The sequence below is a fragment of the Cnephaeus nilssonii genome, assembly GCF_951640355.1.
Source record: "Cnephaeus nilssonii genome assembly, chromosome: 23".
Classification (NCBI taxonomy): Eukaryota; Metazoa; Chordata; class Mammalia; order Chiroptera; family Vespertilionidae; genus Cnephaeus; species Cnephaeus nilssonii.
Window position 1 is genome coordinate 8,582,871 of NC_137094.1, and position 23,754 is coordinate 8,606,624.

At 41.1% G+C, this 23,754-nt stretch overlaps 1 protein-coding gene across 2 annotated transcripts in view; it reads left to right on the forward strand.

The window, feature by feature from the left end:
* BRINP3 (BMP/retinoic acid inducible neural specific 3) overlaps nucleotides 1–23,754 on the forward strand; it is a gene marked incomplete at both ends in the record, with an annotated part of 223,916 nt that overhangs the window by 56,749 nt on the left and 143,413 nt on the right. Inside the window, one exon of one of the 2 annotated variants that reach the window (XM_079763782.1) lies at nucleotides 19,162–19,447. In XM_079763782.1, the coding sequence (XP_079619908.1) occupies nucleotides 19,212–19,447 (236 nt within the window). Of the gene's footprint in view, nucleotides 1–19,161; nucleotides 19,448–23,754 lie in introns of those variants that run through there. The other variant, XM_079763783.1, reaches the window with a different exon arrangement.

Below are 23,754 nucleotides of genomic sequence, written 5' to 3' on the forward strand. Positions count from 1 at the left end.
GCTCTCAGATCCTCCAGCTAGACACAGTCTCCATAAACACAGAGACATATACAGAAATCATCCTTTTGGTAAAATGAGATGACTGAAGAAAAATTTCTGCATTATGACACCATTAGGGCTGGAATACAGCCTACGGAGAGAAAGAAAAGAAGTTATACAAAAATGTTCTTACCGAATGTCCTCCTCCCCAATTTTTTTCTTAATAGATTTTTATTGATTTCAGAGACGAAGGGAGAGGGGGAGAGAGATAGAAACATCAATGATGAGAGAGAATCATTGACCAGCTGCCTCCTGCATGCCCCACACTGGAGTTTGAGCCCACAACCCAGGCATGTGCCCTGACCAGGAATCCCAGGAATTAAACTGTGACCTCCTGGTTCATAGGTTGATGCTTAACTACTGAGACAAGCAGGCAGGGCACTCCCCCCCCCCCCAATTTTGATAATAATAATGATGGGAGATATTTGCATGCATGCATGGTTACCTTGTTGTTGTAATATGCCACTTAGCTATCTCCTGGGATTTTATATTACTGATTTCTAGAACATTGATTATCTGAAACGAAGTCTATTCTAATCATTGGTATTTTAATATCCGCTATTTCCAATGAGGTTAAGGCCATCTGAGTTCATTGTTCCTATCCAAAATGGTCAGCTGGCGCTTGAAAACCAAGTTCGTTCCATTTGCAAGATTTGTTCTTCTGCACTTGGTGCCTCATATGTAAGCACTCTCAAGAGCTGTTGGGCTCTTCCCACTGGCACACCAACTCAGCTCTTCACATGACGGGTGTGCACAGGCTGCAGTGCTCAAGACTCGTGGAAACCAGAGAGCCTTCTGAATTATAGGGCTCGTCACCACATGCAAGTCACTGTTTTGGAGGCTACAGATTTGTAGAAGAATTTGAATCAAGATGCACACACGCCCAGCAGGTGTGGCTGGGTGGTTGAGCATTGACCTCTGAACCAGGAGGTCACAGTTCCATTCCCAGTCAGGGCACATGCCTGGGTTTTAGGCTCTATTCCCCAGTAGGGGGTGTGCCAGAGGCAGCCAATCAATTATTCTCTCTCATCATTGATGTTTCTATCTCTCTCTCTCCCTCTCCTTTCCTCTCTAAAATCAATAAAAATAGATTTAATAAATAAATAAATAAATGAAAAAGATGCACAAATTAATAGGATGTTGCTATAGCTTTAAGTTGGAGATATATATATATATATAATATATATTATATATATTATATATTATATATATTATATGTGTGTGTGTGTGTGTGTGTGTCACCAGAAATGTATGCACACCCTTTGAATAATCATAAAGGCAGTGTTTATTAAAATACATTTCATTTTCTAAAATTGACCTTCAGCTGTTAAAGTGTGTATACATTTTTTTGGGACACTGTATATATATTCTCATCTCTGGAACTGCAAGAATATTATACTTTAGAACATGGCCAAGGTGTACCAAAAGCATAGACATAGGCTACTACCAGAAACTATTTTCAGAAAAGAGTGAGAATTAGTAAGAAATAAGGGAGATATTTAAATATCCCTCTAGGGAGTAAGCAAGGACCCGCTGGACTTGGGTTTCAGTTTCGAATGTAGGGAGGGAAGGGGCCTCACACCCCCATGTTGCCTCTTTAAAGCCCCCGACTTCCAATCCGCCCTTCCAAAGGCCAGCTCTCCTTGGAAGGAGGAAAGGCGACCCAGCCCGGGATTTACAAGCGGAGAGCGAATGAATGAATGAAGTGGGGGATGGGGCGGTGGAGGCAACGCGTTGCCTATTCAACCGCAGAAAAGAAGATGACTTACCAAGAACACTTTCATCCCGGCCAAATGTGTATTCCCTCTATCGTTCGCCGCCTCAGTCTGTGCGAGAAATCAATTTCCACTCAACCTTTCCCTCCTCGCTCGGGGTCCAGAGGAATCCGGACGGAGGGTAAAAGACTCCCCAGGTGCTCTTTCTGCGGATCGCGGCCCCGAGGGTGACCCCAGGGAGGGAGAGAGGGATGGTCCCTAAGGAGGGTCCGGGTTGCCAGGGGGGCCCATTTCACAGCCCAAACACAAACCCCCCACCACCGGGAGAATCACCAGCCCCGCAGTCCCACAAGCAGTGCCGTAAGGGACGTAGGTTTCAAAGAGGAAAGGAAAGGAAGGTCCCGAATAGAGAGGGAGTGGGACAGAGACCCTTGGGATTTGGGCTCGGAGAAGGGATGTGGCCGTGGAGGGGAGTGGGGAGCAGGAATCACGGTCTTACCCGACCGAGCAGGCAGGCGATCCTTGGTGCGGGAGCGGGGATGCGAAAATGGCAAAAGAATGCGTCCTGCCGCAAAGCCATTTCCAGCGCGCTCTCCCGCCGTAACCGCGCAGGAACCGGAGGGGACGCGGGAGGCTCCCCTCGCCGCTGCCACCTGCTTCCCCAGGGATGGGCCCCGGAACCTCCAAAGCTCTAGCTTCCAAATCCGGAGCTGAGGTTTCGGATGCGAGTCCAGGGCTTTGAGTCTCGGGCTGCAGGGTTCGCAGTGAAATCAGGACCTGGGAGAGCTCCCGCCGCCGCCGCAGCTGCCGCCACTGCAGCCCCTGCGCCTCTCACCAAGAGCGGGTCCCCTTGCCTGAGCTTGGGCGCAGCGCCCCCGACTGCACCCGGCCTCAGCGGCATCTTCAGCCCTTCGATACCCCCTCCCCCGCCCCAAATGCTGCTGCGATGGACATCCTAAAGTGATCCCAGTGGCTCATGTGGGGGGACAGGGAGAAGGGGGAGAGTGGCCGCGCTGGGCTTCTACACTACGCTTCCCACAGTTGCTGGGGCTGAGAGGGTTCAAGGGGAATCCTAGGGAAATGTGCTGGTGGAATACGATTAATCATGAGCTTCCCGGCGCAGGTAACTCTTAAAGCCCCGAGAGCGGGGCGCTGGGAGCAGGGTTTGGGAGGCAGTGCCCTCTCGCATTCTCATTGGATCCTTCCCAGCAGCCTCAATCATTCTTGCTGCTCTCTCTCCCCGGACGCCTACAGCCTAGCTCACTAGTTCTCTCTCTCGCTCCTTGTCTTCAACACAGCTTTTTACTCCTCTTTTGCAGATTTCTCTGCATTCCAGCTCCTGTCCTCTGGGTTACAGGGCTTCTGCTTTTCTCCACTCTATGGGGAGGTAGAGTCTGTGAATTTTCATTTTGTCTGCCTAAAGATCATCCCATTCTAAGCCCCTTTCCACCACCACCGCTCCCTCCCTCCCTCCCCCAAACTAAAAGGCACCTCCTCCACATTTTGCTTCCCTTCCTTGGGGGCTCTTGGCTCTCCGGGTACCGGCTTTTGACTTGGTTACATGCCACCGGGAAGTGTTGATTATTTCAAAGTTCCACCAGCCTGCAGCTCATCGCCGGACCTCGCTTTGGGAGATCATGGAATATCTGTGTGAATTCCGGAGATATTTGTTCTCGCTGTCATCCTGCTTCCGACGATTTCTTTCCTCTGGTAAGTCGTCCCCTTTACGCATTCTTAGACACCCATTGCTGCTGTTATTTTTAATAAGCCGTGTTTGTTTGAAAAAGTGCCACCATTAAACGCATTTTTGTGACTCGCAGAACTCAAAGATGTATGTGACCGTGTTTCATTACTGTGTTAGTTGCTGCTGTGCTAAGATACAGCCCATGTAGTGAATCACCCCATCATCTTGTACACTCTGTATTTATTTCAGCCCTCGTTTATATTACAGGCTGTAGGAAACCTTAACCATCCCTCCACACCCCCCATCAAGGCTGCTGGGCACACAGTCTCATACCCTTTGGAAGGTTCAATTTTATGCTTACCTAAGAGTGAGCCTAAGAGAGACCTTCTGACAATCGCAAGGTCTGGCAAAGATCCCTGGTCCCCTGGCATCAGACGGTTGTTCATGTCAGTATCTGTTCACTGCAGCCAGTTACCTGACGGTGGGAGGACTGTGCAAAGTGTGTGTCTGTGGGGTCTGCAGGGCACTGACGCCTCTGCATGGGAAGGAGTGTGAGTTCTCCGTGCTTCATTGGTGTGTTCCTCACAACATCCCACATCACACATGGACACGCTATTCCGGGCAGTGTCTTCGCATCCGGGCGTCCTGCTGGGGAGCACCTTTCTGATGCTGTGAATGTAGCCGGGAATGGTTAATTGGACCCGGAGTGCTCATTTCAGAGGGAGAGAGCTGTGCAAAGAGAGCGTTGATGATCTTGGTTCTGATAAATGGAAATTCAGGGACAGACTTTATGTGAAACATGTAATTGCCTCACCCCACACTTGTCCAACCCCCAGGCTCATTTTTTAAATAAGTATGTTCATATGTCAGCGTGTGTTTCTCTTTTTCTTTTTTTGCCTTTATGAACATTTTTGTGGGTTTAACTGACAGTTCTGACTTTCATTAAATACCACCCCTGCATGCATCAGTACTCGCTGATGAACACTGAGGTTTAGGGGTTTTCTCTGACCCCCCCCCCCACACCCCCCATAAGAACAAGTTTCTGCAACATTTCTCTTTATTGGGGTGGATGGAGCTGAGACCCTATTATGCAAGCTTTTTTTTTTCTTCTTTCCTTCTTTCTTTTCTTCCTTTTCCTATTAAAAAAAATTCCCGGAAAAACTATTCCCCTCTCCCGGATGCTGACGCGACAACCCAAGTCATGCTTTTTAAATGCAAAAGCCCTTTTAGCCCCCACACCTGAGTGCTCCAGCTACAGCCCAGCCCATCCCCCAGGCTCCAGCTCCAAGGGCTTCCCCCCTGGGGTCCCCCAGAGAGCGGGGCTGGCACCAGTCCGCACCCCGAGGCGCCCCCACCCGCCCCCTGTTTCCACCTAGCCTCTCCCCCTGTCTGGTTGCCCTGCCTGTCAAGTGCCATGGGCATCTGTGACTTCAGTTGGAGAAACCAGGGTTTAGCGTAATTCCCCAAATCCAGCCTCCTCCTCGGAGCTCTGCTGATGCGCAGGGGTGGAGGGAGGGTGGAGGGAGGGGGGCCCCAACTTTCAGTGCAGCCAGACCTGCTCTTCTCCAGCTGGTCTCCTCCTGAAAGACTCAGGGTCCGTGTTGAGGTGAGTGCGTTTGGCCAGATTATAACCTGACCCTGGGCTTGGGGAGGGGGGTGCGCGTCGCAGAAGCTCCTGCAGGCTAAGAGGCTGTATTTAACCAGACTAGCAACAGGCGACCATGCCTGCAGATTCTCCGCAGCTCCCGGAGTCGCCGGAGCCACCTGGGCGCGGGGAGCGCGGGGGACCAGGTGCCCCGGTGACCGACTGGCCCTGGTCTGGGTGCGGGGTGTGGGAGGGACCCGCGCCGGGAGGGACCTGTGCAGGGCGCTGGGACCCGCTGGAACCGGCGGTGCCCTCAGCCCTGTGGCGATCAGCCGCCCGCTGTGCCCGGAGCCCGGGGCGCACCAGGAGGGGGGTTGGGGTCAACCTGGCTGAATGCTCCGTTCCCAGCCTCCCTTCGGCCGCACTGGAGCCAAATCCTCTTGGCTGGGCCGGGGGACAGGCTTGGGGGCTAGAGCATCTCTTATCAACGCCTTCTGCGTCCCTGTTAATTAATGAATTAATTGTCAATGAGCTGCCCTAAGACTAATCCGTGAGGGCTCTGAGCTTCTGTCTGCCTTGGAGAACCCCAGTCGCCACCTGCCTCCGATGGGATCAGTTGGGTTTTTTGGGGGGCGGGGAGGGCTAAGTGACTTCTCAGGCTCCGGCTTAAAGTGTTGCTGACCCACCCCCCCTCTTCCCCCCTTCCCTTCTCTAAAGGGCAGGGACCTGCTGGGCGGTGGGATGGGGGAGTGGATATCAACTTGGAGCTGGAGCTTGGGCTGTAAGGTTGAAGTTCAAGGCCAGGAGTGAGGGTTGGGGGGCATTGCCTGCTGTCCGCTTCCCAGTTGAGCTTTTATTTGTATGTCTCCCCGCTCCTGGGGGGTGGGGGTGGGGTGGGAGGCGGGGGCAGCTGGGACTGGCGCCCTCTCAGTGTCCACCCCAGAGGGGGTGGCGCTCTCTGGCCGCTGGGTCTCTCTGGTTCGGCATCCCAGCAGTGGCTCCCAGTTCCCAGCTCCGATGCCTGACCTCCTAGTCGCCTAGAGTTGAAGCAGAGACCATTTTACTGGGCACCAACCAGGTTGAGAACGCGGGGAGCCTTGTGGAGCAGGGACCTCCTCCTAGCGGGACCCCTGCTGGGCGAAGCTGGGGCTCTTCCTCCAGAGATGAGGTGCCTGGTTCCAGCTGTGTGAGCCGCCCACCGGGGGCTGGGGGAGAGGAGGAGGTGACCAGGGTTGCTAAAGAGCCCTGCTAGTGCTTGCAGATATTCTAGCCACTCCGGTGTCTGTAAGCCAAGAGCCCAGCACCAGCGTGTAGCACTGTCACAGCTCCGAAGGCGGATGAGTCAGGGCTGGGGGACTTTTCCTTGGTGTGCCCTGTAGATGTGTCTGTCCTCGTGCAGTTAAGCAGGTAAGGACCCGTTGCCTACATTTTCTTGACAATCGTAGAACCTGTGTCTGACCCATCCGTGATCATGTTTCCTCTGCCTTGAGCGATGGAATACAGCCTGTGCATGGTCAGATGGTTCTGCAATGATGCATAACTTCGTCGTCTCCACATCCATGAACTGCCTTAACTCCATGTGCGTGTTTCGCATGCGTGCAGTCATTTAAATGATCAACTGGCATGCACTGAAATATTCAACAATGCTATAAAAATCGTAAACTGGGCCAAGGTGAGAGGGAAAAAATGGGGAGGGGGTGGTGGTAGAGAGTTAAAGGGAGGGAAGCATCACCCCAGTGAAGAATGCAAGATGATAGTACCGGAAGTGCCTGAAAACAGTGCTTGTTGTTAAGGTCACAGACCTTCATATATAAAGGATACTTGGAGAACTATCAAGGGCATCTGTAACTAGCAGTTTAATTCTGACTACTTCATGGGAGTGAATATTTTATGTTATTATTATTTTTTAATTTAAAAAATCCTGGAAGGGGGGTTGGTTGGGTTGTCAAATAGGGTGAGAAGAGTTTGTTTGCCCTATGGCAATGTTATATATGACCCCAGTGCAGAAATCTTTGGGCTTAGGAACCCATTTGGAAACCTAAATGTGAAATCTGAACAAAATTTTTAAATAATGCCAAATCTCCCATAAATAAAGCTTTTTTAAATTCCAAGTTTTGTAGGTGTATAATTTCAGCAGCCAATTGATATCAGATCCAACAAGAAAGTCAATTAAAATGACCAAACAAATTTTGAATGTTTTAGTAAGTTTTGCTATTATTATGGATATTGTTTTGTTATGTTGTGCTTACACGTTGAAGGGTTCTGGTAGTCCCCACACTGTGAAGCCAAAAATACTAATAAGACACAATCCTAGAATTATTCCTTTTACCTCTAACACTTTCTATTCTCGAAGAAATTGTATTCTTTAAGAGTTTCTCTGGAAATATGTTTAGTGCTTACATTTATTGACATAGATGCCCGATCAATAAATTTTCTGCTTGTAAGGCTCACTGATAACATCTTGAGGAAATATGAAAGATAATTGCAACTCTGGGTCATAAAATTGCAAAGTTTTAGTGCTTTTTGTTTGTTTGATCCAAGAGGTAGTTTCTTCTTCCCTCGAGAAAGTAATTTATCAGTGAAGTCCAATTCCTCAATTCCTTTGCATTTACCCTCTGGAATTGTGTTATAGTGAACTTGCTCATTGTGTGTGTGTGTGTGTGTGTGTGTGTGTGTGTGTGTATGCTTGTGTATCTCCATTTTTGGGTGGGTGTAGACGGTACTTATTTTAAACCTACGTCGCTTTAATCATGTTTTCCAAATGAAATGGACAAGATATCATATATGATTGATTTCATTTATCACTTAATCAGATAATATGTGATTCTCATGAGATATTTTCTTTTAATAAACTCAACTGTATAATGGCAATGTACATTTTTATAAAATACAGGATATCTTGGTTTTCTTTATGCAAAATTATTGGTGTATTACAGTTAAGTAACTGAAACCTAAGTTGGAAGAAACCATTGGAACTCTTATTTAAGAGTATGTGTGTGCGCACATGTGTGTGTAGTATATTATGTACACACATGCAAATTAGTAAAATATTAGTGTATGTTCTGTAAATAAAAATGGAATCTCTTTTCAGAAGATTGCTCTGTATGTTTCTCTCTGCAAGTGCAAAGAACTCAACTGGTAGGACTTTAAACTTTTGATGCTTCAGCTTCCTATATTTCCTGTTATTTTTATTTTTTTTTTCATATAATCTCTAGAAAGATCAGTTACTGACTAGAATAAGTGTCTAAAATTTTAGTAATTTAAAAAATTGGATATTGGTATTAAAAGTTCAGACACAAACATAGATGTAATACCAATTTGTGCAAGTTTAGCACAAATTTATCTTTTATTTAAAAATATCTCCAAAGTATTTGGACATGGTTATGACTTATGATTATTGAGGTACTCTTTGAAGATTGTTAACATTTTCCTCTTTGCTTCCTAGTAGTGGGTTATTATGAAAAGCAGAGTGAGAGGGATCTGGGAGCCCTCCCTCAAGTTCATTTCTAGTTCTAGTTCATTAATGTGATCCTAGTGAGAGTTTTTGGCCACTTTTCATTTATTGTCCTCATCTCCCACCTGGGGAAAACAAAATCTACTCTATAAATATTCTTGTAAATAAAATGACATGAGATGAGGATGCTTTAAAAAGGCAATCATTAGGAAAACAAAACATATTCTGAAAAAGATATCATTTTCATTTGACTTATTTTTGTCTTTTTGGGTAAAATTCTCTTTCTCCGCAAGAGATAATGTTGACTCGACTTTTTAAAAAATTAAATATTAGTAGTCCAGTATTTTTTTTATCTATGGTGTCATGGTGTCTAATGAGTTTAAATAATATTCCTTTTGTTTGGATATTGCATAGCTGAAGACTAATACACTCCTCAAGGCACATTAGTTCTTATTTACATTATATTTACCTTGGCTTTAATGGCGTTCTGGGAGAATAGTCACTCATACAGAGATAGTTGCTCTGCCTTGACTTCTCAGTGTCATTGAGTAAAAGGAAAGTCTGGTTTCTTAGCAGATTTATACTATTAACCCGGTGATCTCTATCAGTTCAATTGAAAACAAGATAAAAATATTCTTATGTAACAACTTTCAAAATGGTTAAACTGAAAAAAAGATCATTAATTCCAAACATCTTTTACAAAGTATATTCAACTTACCAGAGTTAATTGGTGACATCTGGCATCGTTGGTGTTTTAATTTAGCAACTACTGGGTAATTTCATTGAGACATTTAGGAGAGCAATTTTGACCTGTTTCCCCACACATTACTAGCTGCTTTTATGATTATAGTGTTTGTATTTCATAAGTTCCAAAGGAGAACAAAACCCCAAAATAATTTGTGTTTGAATATTATTGGTTGCTCATGGATAATCTTGATTCTTAAGAGAAAGGGATAGTTTAATAGTGTGTATTCTCTTCTAGAGTCTAGAAATGATTCCTGAAGATGAAATTTCATCATGAACACTAATGGCCTTTCTACTGAAAAAGCATCTGGAAGTTCTGGCCTAACTTTTTTTTTTTTGTGGTGATATCAAATAACCACTCTAACCATTTATGCTGGTCATCAAATATCCTCATCAATAACATTTTTGGGTTTTTATCACTATCATCTCAAGGCATATTTGATGAGTCATGAAGAATATTTATATCCAATTACTCATGTTCAGGCCTATCCAGTTACAATGTCTCCAAAGATAATTAGTTCATAAGCTATGAATCCACACTCCTATGGTTAATGTTTGAAATAATGTGTTTATGCAAGCAGCTCTGAGGTATTTTTCAATTTTGTATTCATGCTTACAAGTCATGAATAACCAGCTGATACTCTAATAATGGAAATAAACCCAGTGATGATTTTCTAACCTATTTCCCCCCAAGATTGAAAGATATGACTAATATATTTTTAATGAACTGAGTGGCTTACTACAATTTTATCATGAAATAAATAGTTTTGTTGATTTTTAAAATGTTTATTTTCAACCAAGGAAGTATAAATTCAGATGTGGAAAAATGGCATGCAGTCTAATAAGTTAAGGATTCTTATAGATTCTCATTCTATAGTCATCGCTGTTTCTTAAACACAATTCATAACTTCTTTAAATTTTTATTTTTATTAAGTTTAGAGTTAACAATGCAATTTATCCTCAAAGTGACCTATTTTGGCTTATGATTAATTTTAGGAGTATTTTTTTTTATCCCTAAACCCTTATTTATTGAGATGTGGATGCCTTTAAAAGCACCCAAAGCATAACACATTTTCTTTAATAGCTAATAAAGAAGCTACCATCTTATAGTTCCAGAAAATTAAATCTATAAAATACACTTTTATTGATTAAATTAATAAATATGTTAACGTTACCTTCAAATGCATTGTAGATCTCTGCTCTATAAGAATTATTGTCTCATAATGGCGTGTTTCATTTCCATTCCATTATGGATTTATTGTGAAAGAATGCTTAATAGATAGACTTATTCTTCTTGATTTCTGTGAATAGAAGCCAATCTCCTCAGGACTGAGCTGTTTTTTATGAACTTTTCTGGAGTCTTGCATTTTGTTAATTTTAAAAGCTATCTCCAGACTATTGCACTATTAAAAAACAATCTAGCCTTGGGAAGACCGGAGCTGAGTCAACATGCATTTGAGATTTTCAGTGTCAAATAGTGGCTAGTATATAAACACACTGCTACTCTGTAGATTCATCAAACACCCACTCTCACAACCAAAAATTATTTTTTTTTTAAAAATATGTCAAGTGAGATTTTTTTCTTTGCTTCATCCTTTCACCCCCATTCCCGTCTCCTATGACAGCTGTTAGTGTGTTCTCTCTCTCTGAGTCTGTTTCTACATTGTTAGTTTATTTTATTATATTCTACATATGAGTGAAGTCAGCACAATACAATCTACAGATGCTGTATTATTGAATTGTGCACCTATATAATTTTATTAACCAATGTCACCCCAATAAATTCAATAAAAAATAAAATAAAGTATGTCAAGTGATAACCACAAATATAAGCCAGTTTGGGGAAAATGATTATGTCAAATTAAAGAATAAACTTAAAATCTGAATCAGGGCTTCACTCAAGTATCATATTACACACATGTTTGCAGGATGCTTATAATGAATGGGTGCTTTACAGTTCGTCATGTCTTTGATATGCATGCTTTTAAGATTCAAGTGTTTGTTACTGCTGTTAGATATGCAATTTAGTACTATGAGCAGAAGCTAAAGTACTATGAGCAGTAGCTAAAGTAAATATAGAAGAAAAGGTAATCCCATCAGGGAGATCCTGGGGTTCACAACATATTTAAGTGGCTTTCATGTCTTTAGTGAGCAATATTTCTGATGGTTTGAAACATCAGCCCTGTAAATCTATGGATAGAGATGGTGTAAGAGTCTTTTTCAGGAGTGAGTAACTCTTAAAAAATAGTAAACACAATATAAATTTTTAGAAGACAGTTGTTAAAGGTTGAATAAATCATGCTCTAAAGTTGTAAAAAAATGTGTTTTAAGGTAATTAACCCATATATTTCTCAACCTTTTCTTTTATAACACCAACCATATTAACATAATAGACCGAGTCTACCTTACTTAAAACATTTATATTGAATGCCTCTATCTAAGTTTACAGTAACAGGCTTTCTGATTATTCCTTTAGACCTGTCACTAATATTCAATGACAGAGTTACAGTACATTTTATAAAAGTGATAAGTCATACTTTTTAAGATTATACATTGGAATAATATGGAAGAATATTAAGGTTTCTAAAATAGAATAAAAAGAACTTGCCAGTTATCAATTAACTAAGCAACAAGTGGAAAGTATATTTTTTGTTCCCAATGACTAATTTTACTCTGAATGAAGTTGTTAAGAAAACAACTTGTGAATTTTAATTCAGAATTTCCTTGAATAAGCAATTCAGATAGAATCTGAGTTTTCTGGATTTGTAAGATATACTCTTTTCTACTTGTAGAAAGTTTCTACCTGTCTTTCATAATCGCCCCCAACTCAGCACTTTCATTTTTCAAGTGGGAACTAAGAAAATGGAATTCAGTTGACTCTGGGAATTGAAACTTAAAGTTAAGAGCTAAGAAGAAGGGGATCCTGAGCAATTTCTAAAGGGGCAGTCTACATGCCTTTAAAAATTCATCTTAAGCCCAGCCAGTGTGGCTCACTGGTTGAATGTTGACCTATGAATCAGGAGGTCAAGGTTCGATTCCTGGTCAGAGTACATGCCAGGGTTGCAGGCTCCATCCCCAGTAGGGGGCATGCAGGAGGCAGTCAATCAATGCTTCTCTTTCCTTTTTTAATAAAATGTTTTTATTGATTTCAGAGAGGAAGGAAGAGGGAGAGAGATAGAAACATCAATGATGAAAGAGAATCATTGATTGGCTGCCTCCTGCACGCCCCTCACTGGGATCTAGCCCACTACCCAGGCATGTGCCCTTGACTGGAATCGAACCTGGGACCCTTCAGTCCAAAGGCCGAGGCTCTATCCACCAAGCCAAACCGGCTAGGGCAGTTCTTCTCTTTCATCATTGATGTTTCTATCTCTGTCTCTCTGTTCCTCTCTGAAATCAATATATTCATCTTAAAACATTTTTTTTTTTACTAAGGTACTTGTTTTAAGTATCTTTCTCACCTTTGGGCACGTAGGTCAAGTATTTACAACCCACCTCTCCAGCACACACACATTTTTGCAATAAATCACTCCTTATTTGAGTACTTTTAGATCCAAGACAGATTATTGACATTTTCAAGGTAGAGCTGTCTCTATATTTGGGCTAACACTAATTATGTTTGACTAGCAACAGAACTATGGGGAAATATAACTTGGAGCATCCAAGTTTCCTCATAGAATGAATTGTATCAGATTTTCATTTGTGCCTTCCACCCATCCATAAAATGCAGACATGTTAACACATCTCTTGTTTAACCAATTTGAAAGACAAATTGTGATCATACAGAGATAGGCCAACGTGAATATGAAAGATCACTCATGTCTATTTTTTTAAAACCCATCCTTGACAGCTGTTATTTAAGGAAATCATGTCTTATTTAGAGTAAGAATCAGCAACTCCAATATAAACTGTGGTTATTAACTATTAAAATATTTATTTCTCATCAATATTGAGTCAGTAAAATAAACAAAAGTTTAATCTATCTTCAATGATTCTTTCATCACAAAAATGATAAACATTTTACATCCTTTACTATCTTTTAGATATAGATTTTTAGATGTCTAAGCTGAAAATGGAAATTTAATTGCCCAGGATTTGAAACTACACAATTAGTAACTGTTAACTGAAAATTTATCTATTACCAAACTTTGGTCTCTGATAAGTCCTATAATGCTGATTCTAATAATTATTGTTTAGAAGGTCATTTCTGACAAGTTCAGACAACTTGATTTTTAAAATTGTGTACGTGACATGCTGAGTATAGCTGATGTTAAATAGTCTCTATATGTCAGACATGGTAATGTTCCATTTATACTTTCTTATAATATCCTTCAAAATCTGGCTGGTTCTTTTTATATAAAAACACTCTTCACGAATGTAGATTAGGTTTATCATGTAGGTGTATTTTCCTTCTGAAATGTAGTTCTTTTTAAAAAAATATATGTTATTGAATTTTTACAGAGAGGAAGGGAGAGGGATAGAGAGTCAGAAACATCCATCAGCTGCCTCCTGCACACCCCCCACCGGGGATGTGCCTGCAACCAAGGTACATGCCCTCAACCAGAATTGAACCTGGGACCCTTCAGTCCACAGGCCAACGGTCCATCCACTGAACCAAACCAGTTAGGACTGAAATGTAGTTCTTTATAATTTAAGTTCTGTGTGACTTTTTGAGTTTCAAAGACCGTTTGGGTTATGTTAGTGGTTAAAGTAATATTGACAAGAATGGCCCTTGAAAATATCAAATTTTTTTCAGAATTGTGTGTTGGATAAAAAATGGGGAAGTCAGGTGCTTATTGTTAAAAAAAAAGTTTAGAGGAGCTGGAATATATTACCAACACCAGTCAATGCAAGACTAACTAACATGTGAAAACGTGGGCCCTTCCAGCATCTCTCGCAACTGGGAAAGATGTTCTAGGCCTCATTGCTAAAGAGTCTTCCTCTAGTTAGAAACACACAATGTTCTGCCATCTTTCTTAGGAGGTGGTGCAGAGTCATTGGAGAATGGCAGATGGAGACTTACCTACTTGACTTTGGGTTGGCTTGCTTATTGTAGATCACCTCCTTTTGTTATTTTTAGTTCTTGTGGGTTAATATCTACCTCGAGTCATTTTGAATATGGTAGTATGTACATTTTTAAAATAACTGTAGACTGGATGGTTGTCCACTCATGAATCTTCCAAAGTTTCTCAATATGTTACTATCACCCTCTTTAACGCCTCTGTTGGTTTGACCAAATTATGAAGGACTTGCTGGCAGGGATTATGTTTCAGTAACCCTGTGACCTGCTAATGGTTAGCACACTGTTGTGTACACAGTCATTATGGAACATGCACCGAGTTCAAGTCGTTTTCTCTAAACATTATGTGCTGTTTCATTTTATCTGCTTACACCAGCATGAGATGATCATTATATTCATCTGTTAGTAATGCATTACTTTTGTACTTTCTCACTTTCCTTCCTTCCTTCCTTTTTTTTTTTTTTAAAGAACTGAGCTTCTTCGTTTTAAATTACATTCTATACGTTAAGAGTGGCCTTAGAAGTGAAGCTCTCCAGTCATTTAACTGCTAAACCTGTATTCCAGAAGGTCTTTCTGGTTATTTATTTTAGCTGATCAGGCAATACCGTGCCTCTGAATTACAGCTTTGAGTGGTTTCCATCTTAATGAGGGTTTCTTATTCCTCTGAGGAGGATATACTGCGGAGGGAACTAATCTCAGGCTTGATCCTGCCAATACAATCTTGTCCTACCAATAAAGAGGAAGTTAAATGCTACTACCTAATGGCAGAACTGATTAGGAAAAATTAAGGGAAGGGGAGCTCCATTCCTCAGTTCTGTCCTTCACATTGGGGAAATTGCTCTTAAAAATCTCCAAACTCAGGCTTAGCTGGTTTGGCTCAGTGGATAGAGCGTTGGCCCATGGACTGAGGGGTCCTGGGTTCTATTCTGGTTAAGGGCACGTACCTCGGTTACAGGCTCAATCCCTGGCCCTGGTCGGGGGTGCAAGGTGCAGGAAGCAACCAATTGATAAGTCTCTCTCTAATTAATGTTTCTCTCTCTCTTCCCCTCGTTCCCACTCTCTCTAAAATTAAATGGAAAAATATTCTCAATTGAAGATTAATTTAAAAAAAGGCGGGGGAGATAGCCAAACTCAGAGTCACCTGGGTTCTCTTTACAATTTAAATACAAACTATCTCAGTGTTTCAACTTACGGGTCATATCACAAAATATCTTGGTAAGGTTCAAATCGCACTTAGTTCCAATTCATAAGGAAAGTGGTCAGAGACTGGAGCATAAAATTCAGATGCAGGATGTTTTGCATAGTATGTTTAGATTACAAGATCTAATTTTAAAGTAAAATATGAGGCATGCTTCAGAAAACTTATTTGTAACCACGACTGTCTTTGACTACCAAAGCAGTGAAACAAAAGACAGTTTAAAATAAAGATGAAAATAATTTACATACAGGAATAGAATGGACATAATATTGACCGACTTGAATGTTAGACTCAAAATCATAAAAATCCTGGAAGAAAACATAGGCAGGACATTTCTCAGAGCAACATTTTTTCTGCTATATCACCTTGGACAAGGGAAAACAATATGGAGTTTCCTCAAAAAATTAAAAATGGAACTGCTGTATGACCCAGCGCTTCCACTTCTGGGAAGATATTCAGAAAAACCTGAAACAGTAATTTGAAAGAATAAATGCACCCCTATGTTCATTGCAGTGTTATTTACAGTAGCCAAGGTTTGGAAGCAACCCAAATGCCCACCTATATATATAAAAGCCTAAGCGACCGGCTAAGCTATGATGTGCACTGACCACCGGGGGCAGATGCTCAATGCAGGAGCTGCCAAGCTGCGGTCACTTGTCAGCGGTGGTTCTCAGGTAATGCACCAGGAATCAGAGAGGAGGGAGCCTGTTTCTGGGGTACGTCACCCCGGAACCACCCTCTCACCACCCAGGACCCCTCGGGGGATGTCAGAGAGACAATTTCAGCCCAATCCCCACAGGCCAGGCCAAGGGACCCCATGTTGGCATGAATCCATGCACTGGGCCTCTAGTTAGTAAATAAGTGGATAAAAAAGCAGTGGTACATTTCACACTGGAAAATGACTGGGCCATTAAAATAAGGAAATCTTACCAGCTTGGATGGACCAGAAGAGCATTATGCTAAGTGAAATAAGTCAGTCAGAGGAAGACAAGCATCATATTTCACTCACATGTGAAATCTTATGAACAACAACAACAAAAGGCAAACAAAATAGAAACATACTCATAGATACAGAGAACAGACTCATAGCTGTTAGAGGGGCGTTGGAGAGGGGCAGAGTGAAAAGGGTGAAGGGATTAAGCAAAAACAACAATAACAACCAACCTCATAGACACAGACAACCTTATGGTGATTACCAGTTGGAAAGGAAGGTGGGGGCAGGTAGAAAAGTGTAAAGGTAGGATCAGTGGTGACAGAAGGAGACTTGACTTGCTGTGGTGAATACACAGTACACTATGCGGATGATGTATTATAGAATTGTACACCTGCAACCTATGTAATTTTGTTAACAAATGTTGCCCTAATAAATTCAATAAAAATAAATAAATAAATGAATAAATAAATAGAACACACACACACACACACACACACACACACACACACAGAACAACAACAATAAAACCATAAAGATAAAACCTAATATTAACACCTTTAGGTAGTTTCCCCAAGCATATTTTAAGAAAATTGTTCCATCTTCCTATATGTTAAGATGAGGGAATGAGGACCACGAAACCTCTTGAGCACACTTGGTGAGGGAAAGAATAAAAACAGTGGTTCTGGGTAATTATATATTGAAAAATTGCAGAATTTGAGAAGAGGACCTCAGTCCAGGCCTGTTGTTCCCCACTTTTTCTGTAATGCTCTGTGTCTTACAAACTCATGTGCTTGAGCAGAGTTACGTTTAATGTAATGATCTAAGCTCAAAGAGTTAGGTGTATAATTACGATTTTGCACCAGTAGGAAACATGCTTTGAAACATGCTATACCACATACGAGGCCCTATTCTTGCTGCTTCACATAGGAAAATATAACATTTTTGTAACAATGATTAAATGGTGCGAGTTTGAATATGTTTGATCAGCAGAATGAAAATGTGTGTTTAACAAAGATAGGAAAGATTTGTTCGTCACAGGGGGATTATACTGTTTCATTATGCATAATAATAATAATTCTTAGTTTATGAATGTAAGCGAAATGCATTAATATTAAGAAAAATGTCATAGCTCCCACATAAGAAAAATACTATGTAAAAAATATCTATTTGCTCCATCAGAATTGGAAATTATGAGTTGAGTCATTTGACAATGCTCCATTTAGACAAGTAATTGATGGAGACCCAGCACCTCCCAACCCCTATTTCAAAATGTTTCTATTATGTGATTTTATTTTTTCATGATAAATCATTTTTAAAATGTATTCACTTGGAAGGCTTCCTGTGTTGTTTACAAAGATGGCATTCTTCAATGACCACAGTGAAATAGCTCATGTGATTAGAGCAACTCATATAGTGTGTGGGTATGAGTCCTTTCAATTGTGTGGTGGGCAAGACTGTGGATATCGTGACCTTGGTCATTCACATTGTATTTCTGTTTTGACATTCTTTATAGTTGCAAAATTATTGCTGTATACCTCTCATCAATAAATAGTTTAGGATTAAATTATGAATTATAGGGCTATAACTAGAAAGCAAATTAAAGCTATCAATTGCCTTATCCAAACACCAGAGAAATATGACAGCTATAATTAAAATATTTACCTAATACTGTGCATTTTGATTGCTTTCTAAAGAGATTTTGCTGACTAGGAACTTTTACAACCCAAACTTTCTCATTAGTAACATTTGCATAATGCTCAGTTCTATGTGCTATAAATAATAATGTTGGAAAAATTGGTGAAGTGAGAAAGTAGAATTGAATTCAGATAGGTGTAGGATTTTGTGTGTGTGGTGTCTGCTTCATGTAAAGTTGCTTTGCTCTGCCACCCTGGGATCACGCCTCTTGTTACTTTATTTCTGAATGTTCCTAAAATTAATATATATGGTTTCATAGTTTACATATAATCTGCATTGTTTTAGTTTCTGTGTGTATGTGAACTTTGTAGGTATGCCTACTTATCTTATGAATAATACACAGAGGCACATTGAAATCCTTGAAAGATCCTAAAAATAATTTAACTATGATTCTGTTTAAATAATCAGGAAAGTTTGTTTCTAATAGGATAATGGGAAAAAATAGCTGAGCAAACACACACCTCTACTCTCCCCCTCTCTATACGCCCATCCATTCCTTTATCTGTTTAGAGAGATAGACAGATAGACACACACGTACTCACATATATAAACATTATTTATTTATTTATTCCTAAACCCATAGTTTTAGTCCATCCAATTTCATCTATGTTATGAAAATAACTACCCAAATATCTTTAATTCATTTGCAAGAATTGTCCTAAAATAACTAAATAATAAAGTACACTTAGCATTAAAATTTATAACGAATTATAATATAATTAAACATTCATTATTTATAAAGTGCTCAATGTGATAAAACATTTATAAGCAGGAAAAAAAAAAGAAAAGAGTTGTGAGTCCAGACTTTTTTCATTGTCGCTTTATAGGTCTTCACGATCTACTGCGGACACCGCCATGAGGAGCCCCTTGTGACTCGAGCCTTCCTTCCCAACACACTCACAGAGACACGGGTGCGACAGGGACACAATTGTGACAGATCACAGTCATTTGAGTTTCCTTAGTCACTTTTGCCAGGGTCCAGTTTAAAGCAATGCTATTAGCTTTTTTTTGTTAATGGATCAGCCTCCTGCACAGCTTCCCTGCTGGAAAGCACGCTGTGGGCGCTCACTAATGGCCTGTGTGTTTCGTCTAGGTGTTGAGGGCAAGCTAAGAGGATGAAGGCGCCAAGTGCCCAGAGGAAGCATGGTATGGCGCAGCGGAGCCGGTGCTGAAGTGCTCTCTCTGATGGCTCTATGGGAGTGGATAGCCCTGAGTCTGCACTGCTGGGTGTTCGCCGTTGCTGCTGTCTCCGACCAGCATGCCACAAGCCCCTTCGACTGGCTCCTGTATGATAAGGGACCCTTCCATCGCTCACAGGAATACACTGATTTTGTGGACCGAAGCCGGCAGGGATTTAGCACAAGATACAAGATTTACAGGTACGGGGCCAAGGGCAGGCCGGTGCAGAGCTCTCTGCCTTGGAGGCTGGGTGTGAATGCGTTTCTCTAAGGGAGAGTTTCAGAGGGGAGAGGGTTGTCATCAGGAGGGTTCTTATTTACCATTCGCCTCCGTCATGTTTTTTTGTTATCCTATATAATAAAAGGCTAATATGCAAATCGACCAAAGGGCAGAACAACTGGTCACTATGATGTGCACTGACGAGCAGGGGGCAGACGCTCAATGCAGGAGCTGCCCCCTAGTGGTCAGTGCACTCTCACAGGGGGAGCACCACTCAGCCAGAAGCCAGGCTCACGGCTGGCCAGTGCAGTGGCGGTGGTGGGAGCCTCTCCTGACTCCGCAGCAACACTAAGGATGTCCGACTGCTGCCTTAGGCCTGGGGAGCGGGCCTAAACTGGCAGTCGGACATCCTCAGAGGGCTCCCGGACTGCGAGAGGGCACAGGCCGGGCTGAGGGACCCCCCCAACCCCCGCTGAGTGCACAAATTTTGTGCACTGAGCCTCTAGTTCGAACATATTTCTCATAGATGTAACGTATTCCAGGAAAACATGATAACAGTGGCCCCTTGTGGGTCCCTTTCAGATGCTAGAATCCTTCTGTGCCTTCAAGTCAATGCCAGTGAACTTTGAGGCTGAGTTCATCATCATCAACATTGTTCAGTGAATTTTCTTGAATGGTGTTTTCCTTTCTACTTATGCTATGCTGTGCTGTTACCTTTTTTGAGCTTCAATGGAAATGGTATCTTGTACTAGTCATTGAGAAGTTGAGTCCATTCAGACTATGGCAATGGCAGAAATGGCAATAGAATAGAAGGAAAAGGATAAACAGGACATGATAGCAGAGGCCAAGAAAGAAGAACGGATTGAGACCTATGGCCTTTAGCTTTTACTGCTTTTCTACGTTTAACTCTAAATAGTTACACAAAAGAAGCTGTATGTTAAATCCAACAGATTTCCTGCCCCCGAGCCCAATGAATCCATTAAATAGAAGATATACAAGTGCATCTGAGTCTATGCCATAGAGAATGTTTTGTGAAAGTTTTGATTGGCTCATTTCTTCGACATAGAAGCTTATGATTCCCAGTGATTTGTTGAACATTCATGGAGAAGCAAAACTTAGCTTTGCATTTGTGTGTCTATATGTAAATATGTGATATATATGTTTTATTTTATGTGGTATCTGTGCACCAGAGGGCGCTGTGCTTCTGGTCTATATGTGGGGTCTTTATAGCATGGGAAATAGTATAAGTTCTACCAGCAATGCCTATTTACCAAACAGACTGAAGGTACTAAACTAGTTCTATGAAGCATCACAGAATTACTGATGTAAGAGTGTGTGTGTGTGTGTGTGTGTGTGTGTGTGTGTGTGTGTTGTTAGAAATCCCTAGTCCAGGCAGCCAGAGCATGGTCACAAGTCTACAAAAATTTATTTTAAAAATAAAGTGACAAATATTAAATATGTTTTTTCTGAAACGCAATAGGAAAAAGTCAGTATATTATGATTCCAGTTGTATGCCTTTTCATGTGTGTGTTGGTTTAGCCCGCTTTCCTTCACAGATTGTGTGAAATGACTTGAGTTGAAGGTGGTGAGAATGTCTTCTATGTCAGCATTCTGCAGGAGGGTTTAAACAGTCTGTCAATCAAACTGGTGCACGCTTGTCTCCACAATCTATTGGCATCTCTGTCGGGAGGTCAGAAGTGTCTTGTGTGTGGTTGTTGGAGTTTGGCTCACCTGTTGATTGGTTGTGAGTTGCAAACAAGGGTTGGCATGTTTTAGAGGTTCTAGGCTGACTGACTGAGAGGCATCAAAATTATTTGGATTGTCACAGTGAAAGGTAATGGAAAACAACACCTTCAGGTTGGTTTTCAAGGCTTGTATATTCCATTTAGAATTCATGGGACTCTATTCCTAACGCCCTTCATTAGTCCTATACTTCTCGACTTTCGGATATCTTTATCTTTGTGTCTTGAATAAGTAGGTATGGAAGTTATCTGTTTGTAAACCATGGAATATGATGTCCTTGTCCCCTGCTTGGACCAGACTATAACTTCTATGTGACCTTTGAAACATTGCCTAATGATGCTATCTATGATCATTGATGGTTGGTGTGGAATGAGCAATATAATATATTCATGAAGATCCCTTTTGCCTTGCCACAATGAGATATTTTGTTTGTCTAGTATTTCTCTAAGTTTCAGAGAGTTCTCGTCACCTCTCCCTCCAATATAATGGATCTGAGTTCTTCTGGAGAAGTTAACTTTATTTTTGACATATCAGGAGCATCTCAACAGCAAGGATTAGAATAGCTTTCTGGTTTCTTTGTTGTTACTTTTGTTTATCATATCTGTCTTCAAAAATAATTATCAGAGACTTTATTGTTCACGAATGTCCAACTTCAAATACAGAATTTGTGATTAATATACAGAGATGGAAAATCTGTATTTTTCCCATTTTAATCACTAGCTTCATCATTTTGAAAGACCACATAATTTCAAAAAGTGACCAGCAAAATTCTACTAGTGCATTTTATTACTGCCATAAGCTACTTCATGCAGGATATTGTGTTGACATAGTTTCTGAAAGGCAGTGGTTATGAATTAAAACATATTAAGCCTGTTAAGATAATTAGGTCAAATCTCTTTCAGTTGTCTTTCTTCATCTAGCTCCTTCTCCAGAATCATATTGTCCTTTTTACCACAGATAGAGAATAACAACGAAACATTAGTAAGATCATGGTCAGGGCTTAAAGAAAAAGAAATAGCATTCTTTTCACAAGGTTCGTTTTGTCGAGTAAGAAGGTTTATCTTTGTATTTTTAAATTAATTAGTGTTATGAAGTACTTTTTAGATTTTGGTCTGAAACTACATTATGACTCAAGAGGTGATTATTTTATGAGTAGGTCATTGAATTGGAGGACCTACAGTGAGCTTGCTAACACGAAACTGCTTTTTTGGTTAAATATGAAAAGTTGGGTTTTGAGCCGCCTTTCTCTCTTAGCTAAAGATTGACAATAGAACCTAAGCACAGGCATTTCCAGTGAGTGCACTCACTTTTAGAAAATAGACTGAGCCTGGAGGAATTATGTCTGCCCTGAAGGGTAGAATAGGAACACACCTGTCCCTAAGTAAACTGGAGCCTTGTGATTGTAGTGATCATATTCTAGAAACACCCTTAGGCAGTATGCTCGCCAGCAAATGCATAATTTCTTACAGGCCATGGAAATCCTCATCCTTTCCATAACTCTCAGGAGCTCAGGATGAGGGATTCACTTTTAGTAACTCCAACTTACAGTTATCTCGAACCATGGACATGCATTCTAAAGCATAGGGTGGTGATTTTGTTCCCATAAAAGAAACATTTTACATATGCAATTATTCACTTACGATAATACGGAATAATAAAAAATTTGACCTTGAGTTCTAACATATTTTGCTTAACCACAAGTGCAAGTGAATGACGAGGAACATGGTAATGCTTTTCTTGTCATCTTTCAAAATAATGTAAAGATATGTCAGATTACTGCAACCGCCTTTGCTTCCTCAGCAGTTTTTCAAAATGAAGTTTGAGTGAGAATAAGAGACAATTGAAATAAAGGCTGTGCCTTATTGACTTTGTAGCCATCTTTCCTGACACAATTATATTTACAAAATGCCATTAAGGACAAGCTGGCCTAGAAAATGATGGACAGGTATATGGACACTTCATATACGACAGGCCCATAATGAAACAGTATAAGAGGAAGGGTGGACTCCTGAATAAAAGGTTCTGCAATTTGGGTTTTTGTTTGAGAAAAGCAGAAATAGGATTACTTTGTCATTCCACCTACACAAAACTGCTTGATGTGGAATGAGGATCTAAAATAGGAAAGGCAACAAATTAAGCTTCTAGAACAGTGGTCGGCAAACCGCGGCTCGCGAGCCACATGCGGCTCTTTGGCCCCTTGATTGTGGCTCTTCCACAAAATACCACGGCCTGGGCGAGTCTATTTTGAAGAATTGGCATTAGAAGAAGTTTAAGTTTAAAAAATTGGGCTCTCCAAAGAAATTTCAATCGTTGTACTGTTGATATTTGGCTCTGTTGACTAATGAGTTTGCCAACCACTGTTCTAGAAGAAAACAGAGGGAAATACTTTCATGATGTTGGGATATGTAAGAATTTTTTAAAATACATTAAATATAAAAAAATAATTGGTCAGTTCAGGTATATTAACATTCACATTAGTAACAGAGTGGATAAAACTCCTAGATAGAATGTTAAGTGAAAGGAACACAACCCAGGAAAAATTTGC